Below are 13,475 nucleotides of genomic sequence, written 5' to 3'. Positions count from 1 at the left end.
TCAGCGACTCGCACCGCGCCCCGGGCCCTGGCCGGGAGAGAATTTCTCCCCCTTCCCAGAAACCTCGAAGCCGGGAGCCCCTCAGAGAAACCCCGGTTCCCGCGGGGTTGGGGAATCGTATCCGTTTAGACACAGACCCACGGCCCGGCATGGCTCCGAAGTGGTTCCCCGCGGTGCTGGTCACGGCGCTGATCGGTGAGTCCTGGTGCCTTGTCTGGCTGCACCGTGGGTCTGTGCCAGGGACCGTCTCTCGGGTCGGCTCCCGGGTCTCCGGGTCAGTGTCTAGACCAGGAGCTGAGTGTGTCTGTTCTCTGCTCCCCCCGCAGGAGGCACCTTTGGGGCCGACACCGTGACCCAAGCCGAAGGCAGCGTCATCTCCCAAGGGGACCCGCTGCGTCTGAATTGCACCTACCAATTCTCTTCCACTTCTTTTCCGAATCTCTTCTGGTACGTGCAATATCCCGGCCAGGCCCCCCGGATGCTCCTGCGGGACCTGGGCAGGCAGGACTCGGACGAAGGGGTCCAAAGAGGGTTCAATGCCACCCACGAAACACAAAAAAAATCCTTTCCCCTCTGGAAAGCGTCCGTCGAAGTCAGCGACGCCGCCACCTATTACTGCGCCGGGAGCGACACAGTGACACGAGCAGGGAGTGGGACTGCACAAAAAACACTCAGGAGCCGCCATGCGTACGTGCGTGTGTCTGTGTCTACACTCACACACTGACAGAGCCAAGGCGGGGAGGTTACATACTACATAGCCACATGCACGGACGGACACACGGTTTACCACATTGCCCATTGTCTTACACAATTTCTAACGATTTCTACACTGGGGGGGCCGTCTCTCACCCTGCACATTGTCTCCCCCTCCCTGCCGCACATTCTAATTGCAAAGTCCCAGGAAATCCCATTCTCTGAGAATATTCCTCATTACTAATTCCGCAGGGTGACTGCCGCCCTGTCAGTCCTGGGATAGCAGAGACCCAAGAGCTAGTGTCTTGAATTTGACCAGCTTCTGTAGGCCAGAAAGTGTGTCTGGTAAGCGTGCCCCTCTCTGTCTCAGAGAGTGGGCCCCCCACGAAGACTTACCTCACGCACCTCACCGCCCACTAGTGTCGCCCTTTTGCCATGTCTGAGAGCTGGTTTAGGAAAACACACCAATGAGCTGATCCATCTCCCTTGTCCAATCTGCAGTCCACTCCCACAAAGTGGCTGAACAGGAGAGTGGTGGGCTGGACTCGAGAAGTCATTCTTCTGCTCTATTCTGGGCTGACTAGGCCTCAATTGGTGTATTGTGTCCAGTTCTGTGCAACACGTTTCAGGAAAGATGTGGAGGAATTGGAGAGGGTCTGGAGAAGAGCAACAAGAATGATGAAAGGTCTAGAAAACATGAGCTATGAGGGAAGCCTGAAAGAATGGGGCTTCCTTTGTCTGGAAAAGAAAAGGCTGAATCAGTGTCAATTACCTACAAGGGGGCTACAAGGAGGGAGAAAAATTGTTCTCCTTGGCCTCTGAGTCTACCACATAAGAACATAAGACCGGCCATACTGGGTCAGACCAACCATCCATCTAGCTAGCCCTGTATCCTGTCAGCCAACAGTGGCCAATACCAGATGCCCCATAGGCAGGGAACACAACAGGTAATCCTCATGTGATCCTTCCCCTGTCACCCAAGTCCAGAGAAACAGAGGCTAGAGACACCATTCCTACCTATCCTGGCTAATAACCATTGATGGACCTAACCTCTAAGGAACTAACTAGTTCTTTTCTGAAACCTGTTAATGTCCTAGCCTTCACCATATCCTCTGGCAAGGAGTTCCACAGGTTGACTGCTCTGATTGAACAAAATCTTTCTGGTGTTTTTTCAAAAACCTGCTGCCTATTAATTCCATTTGTTGACTCCTAGTTCTTACATTGTGGGAATATGTAAATAACTTTTCCTTATTCGCTTTTTCAACACTAATAATGGTTTTATAGAGCTCTATCTTACCCCTTGGCCCACAGTGGGACCATTGGCTGGGACTGGCAGTTCCAGAACCACAGGCCCAAACTGATAGTGACCAGATTCAGCAGAATCGTTCACAGCCATGAGCCCAAAGGCCCCTGCACATCTCTGCAGGCAAAGAGACCAGAGCACGGGTCCTGCATAGGATGCAGGTGGTGGATGCGGGTGTATTACTGCACTCTGAGGGACACAGTGTGACAGCCAGGGGCGAGCCCCGTGCAATCCTCTGAACTGGCATTCATGCTAAAATTCGACACTCTCCGCACGGGACTTAACAAAGACCCCAGCTATCTTACACATTACAAAGATAGCTTCCCCAATTATCACCTCTAATACTATTAACTCACAGACATTTCCCCTTCCCCACCTCTAATATCATTAACTCACTGGCATTCACCTTCCTTCCCCCCCCCCCCCCACATCTCCCTTCTGTTCTGTAATGTGATTTGTCCTTTTCATGTGTGTTCATTTTTTTTAAATTGTATCCTTTGGTATATATGGTTGTGACTATTTTCTTCCATTATTTGATCTGAGGAAGTGGGTCTGGCCCACGAAACCTCATCATCTAATAAACCATCTTGTTAGTCTTTAAAGTGCTACATAGTCCTGTATTTTGTTTCATCCTTGTAGGAGGCACAGCGGTTCTGGAGAGGGTTTGTGTCGCACAGTTCCAGAGTGACCCGGCAGAGGGCGCTGTAGGACAGCCGGGAGCTCTCCATGTAGACTTAGCGGCCTCCCGACCCCCCTGGCTTTCTCTCGCAGCCTGCGGTTCTCTAAACGCTCAGAGCTCCTGGCGGACACACGGAGCCATCGTGCACAGACCCAGCCGGGGCGGGGTTTGTGTCATTGGCACCCGCTGGGACCCAGCAGCAGCAGGATCACAGCGCGCGTCTCTCTTCCCGGGTCTGCAGCGGTGGCAACAAGCCCGGAGCATCTGTCCCGGTGAGGGGCGGTGGGGCTGGAGGCAGAGACCAGCGACGGGTTCCAGCAGAGGAGCAGAGACACCCCGATTTGCGTGGGGATGGGAACAATGCGGGGCGCAGCGGTTGTGCTGCTTCTCGTTTGGGGTAAGATTTCCTCTTACCTCCATCCTCTGGTCATCTCATCCAACACATCCCTGTTCCCTCACCAATCCTTCCCCCCGCCCATCCCACCCCGTACTCCCCTGTTCCCCTGCCCATCCCGCCCAGCACACCCCTGTCCACCCTTAGAAATTCCACATCTACTGACTAAACTATGCCCGGTATTAACTCCCAGGTGCCCCGGGGCGGGCTCAGATCCAGCAGCCGGGCTCCGACGAAGCTTTGCAGGGAGCCGAAGTGAACCTCACCTGCAACCACCCCGCAATCACGGTGGATAACAGTGTGGTTTGGTACCGGCAGTTCCCGGGCCGAGGACCCCAGTTCATCGTGTCTGGGTACAGCGGAACCGCGAATAGCTCCGAGCCCGAGGGAACCCTGCACATCTCCGGGGACAGGAAATCCAGCGCGCTGGCCCTGCGCAGGGCGCGGCTGGCGGACGCGGCGGTGTATTACTGCGCTCTGAGCGCCACAGTGTGACAGCCAGGGACAGGCCCCGTGCAATAAGTATCGTGCTGTATGTAGGGGGCGGGAGGGGGGAATGCCGGGCGCGCCTCCAGCCGTGGGAGGGGAGCAACAGTCAGTCGACAAGAGGTGAATAAAACCTTTTGGGGCCAAATTGGCCAAGGTCTCTCCGAGCGTTACTTAGCCTGGTTAAGAGATTTGATCCTTTGGGAAAAGGTCTAAAAATCCCTTTAAGAGAGGAAAATGAGGGGGAAAGTCTGGAGGGAAGGAAGGAGGCGCGTGGCTCTAACACGGAACCAGGCTACACTCGCGAACCGGAGCACAGTCCAGGTGGGAGGGTCACACGCTCCAGGGGCGCTGGCGTGGGGATCTTTCTCTCCCCCTGTCCACGACCATCCTCCCCTGCTGCCCCGGGAAACACGCTCTGGCTGGTCGCGAAGTTCGAAACTCCCCTGCCAGGTGTCGCGGGTGTCGTGGGCACAGTTGGCCACGCGGGGGCGCTGAGGCGCTGGCTCAATACAAGTCACAGATCGGTCTCCGGTCCCCGGCCCCCCGCCCTCTCCTAACTCTAACCTGCCCCCTGCACACGCCCCATCTTCGACAGCGCCGTGGACACTGGGTTCCAGGGCAGAGAGACTCAGTCCCGCCACGCTGGGTTCAGCATTTGACTGAGCTCAGGTCTCGTCTTCTCCAAACCGGAGCCCCCCGACACGCAGAGCTCCCCCCTCCGGTATTTACCGAAGAGGCGACTCAGCTCCGTTTAGACACAGATCCAAGGGGCCCGGCATGGCTCCGCCGTGGCTCCCCGCGGTGCTGGTCACGGCGCTGCTCGGTGAGTCGCGCTCCGGTTCGGAACCGTGCGGCGAGCTACAGAACCGGCTCTGGGCCACGTCCTGCTCAGTGTGTCTCGGTGCCCGAGCCCTGGGTGCTTATAGCCGAGTGTGTCTGTCCTGTCTGCCCGCAGCGCCAATGCTCTGCCCCGACACCGCGTTTCATGCGCTCGTGCTGGTCTCGCGTCTGGGGCCGGGCCCGGCTGCCTCCGAGTGTCGCTCTTCTCTGTTCGCTCGGGGCTGCGATCCTGTGTCGGGTCCCGGGGATTGTCTCTGTTTGCGGTCGCGCGGTCCCGGGTACAGTGTGTGCATCGCCCAGCGCTCCGTGGGGTCCGTGTTGGTCTGAAGTGTGTTTGCTTCGCGGCTCGTGTCTGGGACCCCAGCTCTCTGGGACTGGACCCGCCCGTCCCCGGGGTGTCTGAGCGGGTCTGTTCTGCTCTGCTCCCCCGCAGGAGGCGCCTCTGGGGCAGACTCCGTGACCCAAAGTGAAGATAACGCCGTCATCTCCCAAGGGGACCCGCTGCAACTGAATTGCACCTACAAACTTCCTGGTAGTCCCTACCTCTTCTGGTACGTGCAATACCCCGGCCAGGGCCTCCGGATGCTCCTGCGGGACCTGGGCGGGCAGGACTCGGACGAAGGGACCCGAAAAGGGTTCGGTGCCACCCACGACAAAAAGAACAAATCCTTCCACCTCCGGAAAGCGTCCGTCGAACTGAGCGACGCCGCCACCTATTACTGCGCCGGGAGTGACACAGTGACACGGGCCAGCATTAGGGCCGCGCAAAAACCTCGCAGGGGCTGCGTGGATCGCGGAGGGGGCGGCGGCGGGGAGAGAGAATCGGGGATATCAAGGGAAACTGAAACAAGCAATTCTGCCCCCCCCCTTTCTCCATCTCAGAAATTATGGCAATTGTGATAATTCTCCAAGGAAGGTTAAAAATCATGAAAGAACCGCTCCTCCATTAGCCTCCTGAACAGCCATTCCCGAGGGATAGCGGAGCCTAGAGACGGCTCCTGGAGCCAACAGGGTGTCACGTTACTGGATTGTAAAGGGAACAGCCAGATCACTGCTGTGCCCATGGGGGGGGGGGGGGAGCGTTCGCCCCAAAAGTTGGTGCAAAGGGGGCTATGTTAGGTGTCAAACAAAAGCTTATTTTCTCCTGGTTCTGTATATGCTCTTCATATAGATGTATAATGCCTGTGTGGAGTTATGAATATATACTCTGTGTTAATACTGGAAACTTCTTGGTCAGTGGCTGAGCAATGGGCAGGAAGGCTCAGCCTATGGACATGCTAATTAGTGAGGCACCAGGTACATTAGATTTCTTCAGTACCAGAGTCACACTTGGGAAGGAATCTAGATGCCTGGCCACAGACCATGTGACACTCTCCAGCTTGGAAGAAGGGGGGATATAAATATGCCATGTGGCCGACTCCATTTTGGTTCTCAGCTAAGCTCTTAATCCCAGAGGCAGCTGTGTAGAAAGAACTGTGGACCCACCGTGACACAGGATGTACACCAAGGACTTTTAAGCCAGCAGTTATAACATTTCTGCTGCAAGCCTGCATTCAGAAGTGGGAGAGTTGATGCATATAATGTATGATACTTTAACAACCTTGTGTGACGGCACGTTGGGGGTTCCCCGTCTCCTGCACCCCGAAATGGCACAAACAGACTGCACCAGCCAGTGGAATTGAGGGTGGTTTATTGCTCCTCCAGCACAGCGCAGCACAGATGTAATCTGGTCACAGGAACTGGGCTAGGATGCCTCAGGCCCCCTTGAGATGGGGGAGACTGGGCCCCTAAACTCCAGCTCCTCTCCCTAGGCTGTCTCATCCATGCCCTCCGACAGCCAGCAACCAACTCCCTAACTTCCAGCCCTGCCCCCCAGCCAAGGCAGCATTCCACCTTCCTTTGTTCCTCTCCATGGGGGGTGTCTGGCCACTGGTTTGCATAGTGACTCATCCTGTTTTGCTGGGTCGTGGTACCCACAGCAGCCAGTGGGGGTTCCCCCAGAGCCAGCAGCATAGAAACCAGCCAGGTACCCCCACTACGTCACAGTTCTCCCCCCTCCGAGAGCGAACTGAGCAGGGTCACTCCGCTCGTGACCTAGGGAAGTTCGGGTCCTGTGCGTGGGAACCCGCCCTGGGGACATGGGTGCTCCCCTTGACTCGGGCCGGCCGTGGCGAGGCCCCACATGAATTGGCTTCCCTCTGTCCACTCGCCGCCCCGCTCCAGGGCGACTGGCGCAGGCCTGTCCTCGGGGGTCACACCCACCCTTCCGCTGGCCTTGATCTCTGGCCAGGGTCTCTCGGGCCGGGGCCATGAGCCCAGCGAGCCTTCTCTGGACAGCCAGGGCGGCTTCCACCCCCGATGCTCCATCCAGGGAGGACTTCCCCTCCCATAACTCTCTCAGCAAGCCCAGAGGGTCTATCTGGGGTAGAGACCCCCAAGCCGCGTTCCTCCTGTCTTGGGCCTTCCCGCCCCTCTGGCAGGAGTCACAGGACCGGCAGTACCGCTGCACGGCTGTAAAGATTCCCGGCCAATAGAAGTGCTGGAGCAGCTTCAGCTGGGTGCTCCGGATCCCCCGGTGGCCCCCAATGGGGACATCGTGGGCCAAATACAGCAGCTTGAGGCGATACTTTCGGGGGACGACCAGCTGCCGCTGGACACCCCATGCCCTCGCCTTCCTGGGGGGGAGCCACTCACGGAACAGGAGCCCACGCTCCCGCAGGAATCTCTCCTGGCCACCTCTCCCCCGGGGCTGAGCTGCACGGAGGCCAGCCTGGTCCCTCAGCCTCTGCAAGGAGGGGTCTGCCTGCACCTCAGCCTGGAATTCAGCTGCTGAGGCAGGGATCGGGACCTGTCCCCCACCTCTGCCTAGGTCCGGAGTCCCAGCCTGGCTGGACCCCGTGTCCACTGGGATGGGACCCTGAGGACGCTGCCAGGAGTCCTTCCCTGGACCCACGTTGTCAGCCCCCCGCTGGCTCTGGCTCCGGGTAGTGACTAGAGCCCGCTGGGATTCATGGGGCCACTCCTCTAGGTCGTTCCCCATCAGCACCTCGGTGGGCAAGTGCGGGTGCACCCCCACTTCCTTGAGGCCTTCCTTCGCCCCCCATTTCAGATGCACCCTGGCTACAGGCACCTTAAACGGGGACCCGTCTATGCCCTTCAGGGTCAGCTGCGCGTGGGGTAGTATCCGCTCCTGGGCCACTATGTCAGATCGGGCCAGAGTCACCTCCGCCCCCGTGTCCCAGAAGCCCGTCACCTTCCTACCATCCACCTCCAGGGGTATGAGGCACTCGCTCCGCAGGGGCCGTCCTGCCCCCACCCGGTACACGGAGGAATCCGCCTCCTGAGAATCAGACCTCCCAGGGGAGGTGCACTGAGCATCCTTCCCCTCTCTCTGAGCTGAGGTTTGCCTGCCAGCCCCTGCCTCTGGGGCAGCCTGCCCTTCCTCCCGCCCCAGCCAGTTAACCCTGGACAGTCCCCGGTCCTGGGACCTGGTGCACTGAGCCCTCTTGTGGCCTTTTTGCCCACAGCAATGGCAAGTTAGGCTTTGGGCTGTCTCTGTCCAGGCCCTGGCTGGTTCTCTGGGGCGCAGACGACCTGTTCCTTGGTCTCGCCCCGTAGTTGACTCCCTCCGTCGCTCAGCCGAGATCCGGTCTCTGCGCGATTCCCTTTCTCTCCGGGACTCCCGTTCACACCCGGACCGGCTCTCCGTGAACTCGTCCGCCAGTCTCCCGGCCTCCTGGGGGTTCTCTGGTCTCCGGTCCTTGAGCCACAGCCTCAGTTTGGGTGGGCACGCTTCATAGAACTGCTCCATCATGACCAGCTTGAGCAGCTCCTCTGCGGTCTGGGCTCCGACTCCAGACACCCACTTGCGGCAGTATTGCGCCAGGCGGGAGGCCAGGTCCACATAGGTCTCCCGTGGCCCTTTCTGTACCCCCCGGAACTTCTTCCTGTATATCGCGGGGGTCAGCCCGAACTTGTGCAGCAGGGCCTCCTTGACTCGGTTGTAATCCCCTGGCTGTAGGTCCTCCAGCTGACTGAGCACTCCGGCCGCCTCCTGGCTCAGTGCGGGGATGAGCTCCTGCAGCCAGTCAGCTGGGGGAACCCGTTGCAGTCCACAGGCCCTCTCAAAGGAGCTGAGGAACCCGTCTATGTCACCCATGTCCTTCAATTGGGCCACCACGAGCCTCTCCAAGTGGCTGGCAGCCCTGGGACCTTGGGGCCCATCCGCACTTGGCGCAGCCGGTGCCCCGCCGGTTCTCCGCTCTGCCATGGCCAGCTCATGCTGTCGCTGCCTCTCTCGATCTTGGCGCTCCTTCTCTCGGTCCTCTACTTCCAATTCCCTGATCCGCAGCTGGATCTCCAGCCGCCGCAGCTCCGCTGGGCTGGCCCCTGCCCTAGATGGGCTACGGCTTGCAGGCCTCCCGGGAGACGCTGTCTCATCTCTCCGTTGGGTTCCAGCGCTCCTCCCCCTCTCTGAGCCTGACACACTCTCAGGGGGGGTCTGGCTGCTTCCCCTGGGGACAAGATCCTGGCCCTGTGGCTGGTCATTCTCTTCCAGCTGGGTAATCAGCTGGGCCTTGGTTGCTTTCCGCACAGGCAAGCCCCTCTCTCTGCACAGCCCCACCAGCTCTGCCTTCAAGAGTCGGGCGTAGGCCATCTGCCCGCTGGGCCCCTCGGTGCAGACTCACCAGTCTAGTGCTGCAGCACCCCACGATTCCCAGGAACCGCTTCGCTCTGTCTCCAGCACGCCTGGCTCCAGGGCTCTTGCTTCTACAGCGCCTTGTCGCTCACCGCTGGGAGCTCCATCCACGGGGTGCAGTGCATCCCACTTCTGACACCAGTGTGACGGCACGTTGGGGGTTCCCCGTCTCCTGCACCCCGAAATGGCACAAACAGACTGCACCAGCCAGTGGAATTGAGGGTGGTTTATTGCTCCTCCAGCACAGCGCAGCACAGATGTAATCTGGTCACAGGAACTGGGCTAGGATGCCTCAGGCCCCCTTGAGATGGGGGAGACTGGGCCCCTAAACTCCAGCTCCTCTCCCTAGGCTGTCTCATCCATGCCCTCCGACAGCCAGCAACCAACTCCCTAACTTCCAGCCCTGCCCCCCAGCCAAGGCAGCATTCCACCTTCCTTTGTTCCTCTCCATGGGGGGTGTCTGGCCACTGGTTTGCATAGTGACTCATCCTGTTTTGCTGGGTCGTGGTACCCACAGCAGCCAGTGGGGGTTCCCCCAGAGCCAGCAGCATAGAAACCAGCCAGGTACCCCCACTACGTCACACCTTGCTCTCTGGCTTTTCTTTCTTTCTTTCAGTAATAAACCTTTAGATTTTAGATTCTAAAGGATTGTCTCAGCATGGTCTTGTGGGTAAGATCCAGAGTGTAAATTGACTGGGATCTGTGGCTGGTTTCTTGGGACCCGAAGTAACCCACTTGGGATAGGTGAGATTGGGTTCTAAAACCCATTACCTGTGTGTTAGGCCTGGGGCTGTTTGGGGCAGGGAGAGAGCTGGAGTGTCAGAGGGGTTTCAGGCTGGCCAGGTAGGCAGCTGAAGTGCTCTGTGGGGTTGGCTTGTGGCCTATTTGGGAAGGGCCTCCAGTCAGGGGCTGTAAAGAGCCCGGAATGTGAGCAACTGGACCTGAGCTGACGCCCTCAGCGATGCCCAGTCCCGCCCGTCCCTCACCCAGGGAACCAGCCACACATGAACCCCAGCACGGCCAGTCACAAGACGCTCTGGCTGGGCGGGACAGGCCGAGTCGCTGCCTAAGGGGTAAAAAAGTCCCTGCTAGCCATTTGTGGGCCCGGTCGGCCACGCGGGGGCGCTGCGGCGCTGGGTCAGTGCAAGTCACAGCCCGGTCCCCGGATCCCCGCCCTCCCCTGACCGCGTCGCAGCCCCTCATTTCCCTTCCCTTCCCGCCAGCCGCATCACCCCTCAGCAGGTGTCACAGCGCAGAGACTCGATCCCAGGAGGCTGGGCTCGTGCTGCGCCGGCAGCTTCTGCAAACCCACCGCAAGTGCGAGTCCAGGCGTGTCTACAGGGCACAATTCCTGCCTCAGTCCAGCGGGCGGGAGGAGGCGCAGCCGCTCTGGCGCGAGAAGGGGGTGTGCTCGGTGCAGTCAGAGGCTCTCGCGGCCCCCGCATGGCTCGGGTCTGGGTCTCGGTGGTGACACTTGCAGCTCTGCTCGGTGAGTGACAATCTGTCTGCGCTCGGCTCCCTCCTGCAGGGCCCAGGCCGGGTCATGCGCTTGTCCCGCGCCCTGCGATCCGGGTTTGTGTGTCTGCAGGGGATTTACCGCGATCCCACCGTGCCGGTGTTTGTCTGCGTGTGTCCCCTGCGCGGTTTGTGTCTGTGACCCGTCTGCTCTCTGGGACCGGACCCGCCCGGCTCCAGCGTGTCTGAGCGTGTCTCTTCTGCTCTGATCCCCCCACAGGAGGCACCTTTGGGGCAGACACCGTGACCCAAACCGGAGGCAGCGTCGGCATCTCCCAAGGGGACCCGCTGCGTCTGAATTGCACTTACCAGTTCTCTTTTACTCCGTATCCCTTCTGGTACGTGGAATATCCCGGCCAGACCCCCCGGATGCTCTTGCGGGACCTGGGCGGGCAGGACTCAGATGAAGGGATCCGAAAAGGGTTCAATGCCACCCACGATGAAAGGGACAAGTCCTTCCACCTCTGGAAACCGTCCGTCGAACTGAGCGACTCCGCCACCTATTACTGCGCCGGGAGCAGCACAGTGACACGGGCCGGCAAGGGGGCTGTACAAAAACCGCACAGGGGCTTCGCAGAGGAACACGGGCGGATACGGGGCTCTAGAAACTACTGTGGGGCACAAGCCGGGGGAGTCTGTAAACATTTATCTTAGACCGGGAATCCCCAGTCACCTCCACACACACTTACTTTATCTTTCCGCGTTTCCTTCTTCCCCCCACTGCGGAGTTTCACCCTCCCCGAAATAGTGGTGAGTGCCGGGAATCACCAGGGAAAACGAGGAAAGGCCAGAGCCCATCCAGACCCTCCCCCTTCCCCGCAGGAGCTGCTCTGAGTAAAGCTGCCCCCATCCCTGTCCCTGAAGGAAAGCGCCGCCGGACACAGCATTTCGCCGTCCCTGACACTGAACACAAACACGGATTCTGCCCTGGTCACTGGGGAGAAATCCATAAAGGGAAACTGGTGGTAAGACTTACAGCATGGGGTTACCAACCAGTAGATCAAGACCTATGGGTAGATCTTGGAGCCTCTGTCAGGTCATGCTGCCTGGTGGCCTAAGAAGCTGTCAAGGTCTAGCACTTCAGTTACCCCTTCACCCACTGTCATGCTGCTCCTGCCCTCTGTCTTGGACTCTCCCCCCCCCCCCCCCAGCTTCCTGCTTGCTGTGTAGGAGAGGGGCAGGAGAGGGGGGCGCTGATGTCAGGGTGCCCCCCCCCCACACATACACACACACTTCTGTACCCGTTTGTGACACAGAGAAAAGGGGATGGAGGGAGCCTGACCTGTTGAGGCTGGAATCATTATCCCTGTGGTAATGGCTGCTCCTGGAAGTGGCTGGCATGTCCCTGCAGACCCTGAGCGAGGCGGAGCAGGGGGTCTCCACACTCTGTCCTTGGCTGCAGACACAGCTCCTGCAGCTCCCATTGATCAATAACTGGGAACCCTGTCCAGTGGAAGCTGTGGGCTCAGTGCCTGTGGAGGAGGGGCAGCACATGGAGCCATTGCTGTACTTGCCAGCTGCTTGCAGGAGCCGTGCAGGTCCAGGACAGGAGTTCTCTGCCTTAGCCCCACTGCTTCACCACCCAGAAGCCATCTCAGTTAAATGATGCCCAGCCAGAGCCTGTAGCCTGAACCCATGACGCAGCCCTAGACTACCCCCCTGCACCCAAAGTCCGTCCCAGAACTTGCACCCTGACATCTCTCCTGGACCACAGTTCCCTGCCTCAGGCTAAGCCCGTAGCCCCTTTGATCCAAAACCACAGCCTGCACCCGTACCTCCTCCCCAGCCTTGTGCAAGGGAATGACGTTGGGGGGAGAAGGGAGATGAAGCGAGCAAGGTGTGGCCTCAGAGGAGGGGCGGGAGGACAGCGGGGCCAGGGTATTTCGATTGCAGGTAGATTTACATTGCATTTCTATTCAAAAGTGATCTTGTGGTAAAAAGGCTGGAGACCCCTGTTCTAAAGAAAACATGGTAGGAGGAGCAGAAGTGTCTTCCCCTTCCCAGAACACAGACAGACGGACAGACTTTCGGGGACAGACCTCGCCTCAGGCACTAGATAGCCTCTTCCCCTGGCAGGAATAGCAGCAGCCCAGGTCGCCGCTGGGGGGCGCTGATGGGCTACAGAATTAGTCCCAGCCACTTTCTGCCGCCCCTTGAGCCCCGCCCGCCCCTGCTTCTTCCCCTCCTGCGAGTTCCCAGGACCCCTTGCGGTTCCCAGCCGAGCCGTGGGGCAGCATTCACAGAGCAGTGAGAGGAGTTCCTGGGGAGGTCGGTGACTTTAGGTCTCGCAGGCCCCCTCCCTCGCAGAGACGCGGACCGCACCACGGATCTTGGCTGGGAGACAATTTCTGCCCCCGCCTCCGGGAGTCGCGAGCCCCGCAGACAAACCGGTTCCCGCGGGGCTGAGGAACTGTCTCGGTTTAGACACAGACTCACCGGCCCGGCATGGCTCAGACGTGGCTCCCGGCGGTGCTAGTCACGGTGCTGATCGGTGAGTCCCGGTGCATTGTCTGGCTGCGCCGTGTGTGTCTGTGCCAGGGACCGTCTCTCGGGGCGGCTCCCTGCGGTTCCGCGGTCCTCGGGGTCCTATATAGACCAGGAGCTGAGTGTGTCTGTTCTCTACTCTCCCTCAGGAGGCACCTTTGGGGCAGACACCGTGACCCAAACCGAAGGCAGCGTCGGCATCTCCCAAGGGGACCCGCTGCGTGTGAATTGCACTTACAAATTCTCTGTCACTCCCAATAATCTCTTCTGGTACGTGCAATACCCGGGCCAGGCCCCCCGGCTGCTCCTGCAGCACCTGGTCAGGCTGGATTCGGACGAAGGGATCCGAAAAGGGTTCAATGCCACCCACGACACAAAG

General features: G+C 59.3%; 1 protein-coding gene across 1 annotated transcript in view; it reads right to left on the bottom strand.

The window, feature by feature from the left end:
• The window catches only part of NOP9 (NOP9 nucleolar protein), a 340,212-nt gene extending 327,675 nt beyond the window's left edge, over nt 1-12,537 (bottom strand). The window contains exon 1 of the mRNA XM_075911960.1: nt 12,279-12,537. Coding sequence (XP_075768075.1) covers nt 12,279-12,522 — 244 coding nt within the window. The 5' untranslated portion in view covers nt 12,523-12,537. The remainder of the gene's footprint in view (nt 1-12,278) is intronic.
• Nucleotides 12,538-13,475: the final 938 nt, after the last annotated feature.

This window comes from Pelodiscus sinensis, chromosome 30 (assembly GCF_049634645.1).
Source record: "Pelodiscus sinensis isolate JC-2024 chromosome 30, ASM4963464v1, whole genome shotgun sequence".
In the NCBI taxonomy this organism is placed as follows: Eukaryota; Metazoa; Chordata; order Testudines; family Trionychidae; genus Pelodiscus; species Pelodiscus sinensis.
Note: the sequence above shows the minus strand (reverse complement) of the source record. Positions and strands in the feature narration are given on the sequence as shown.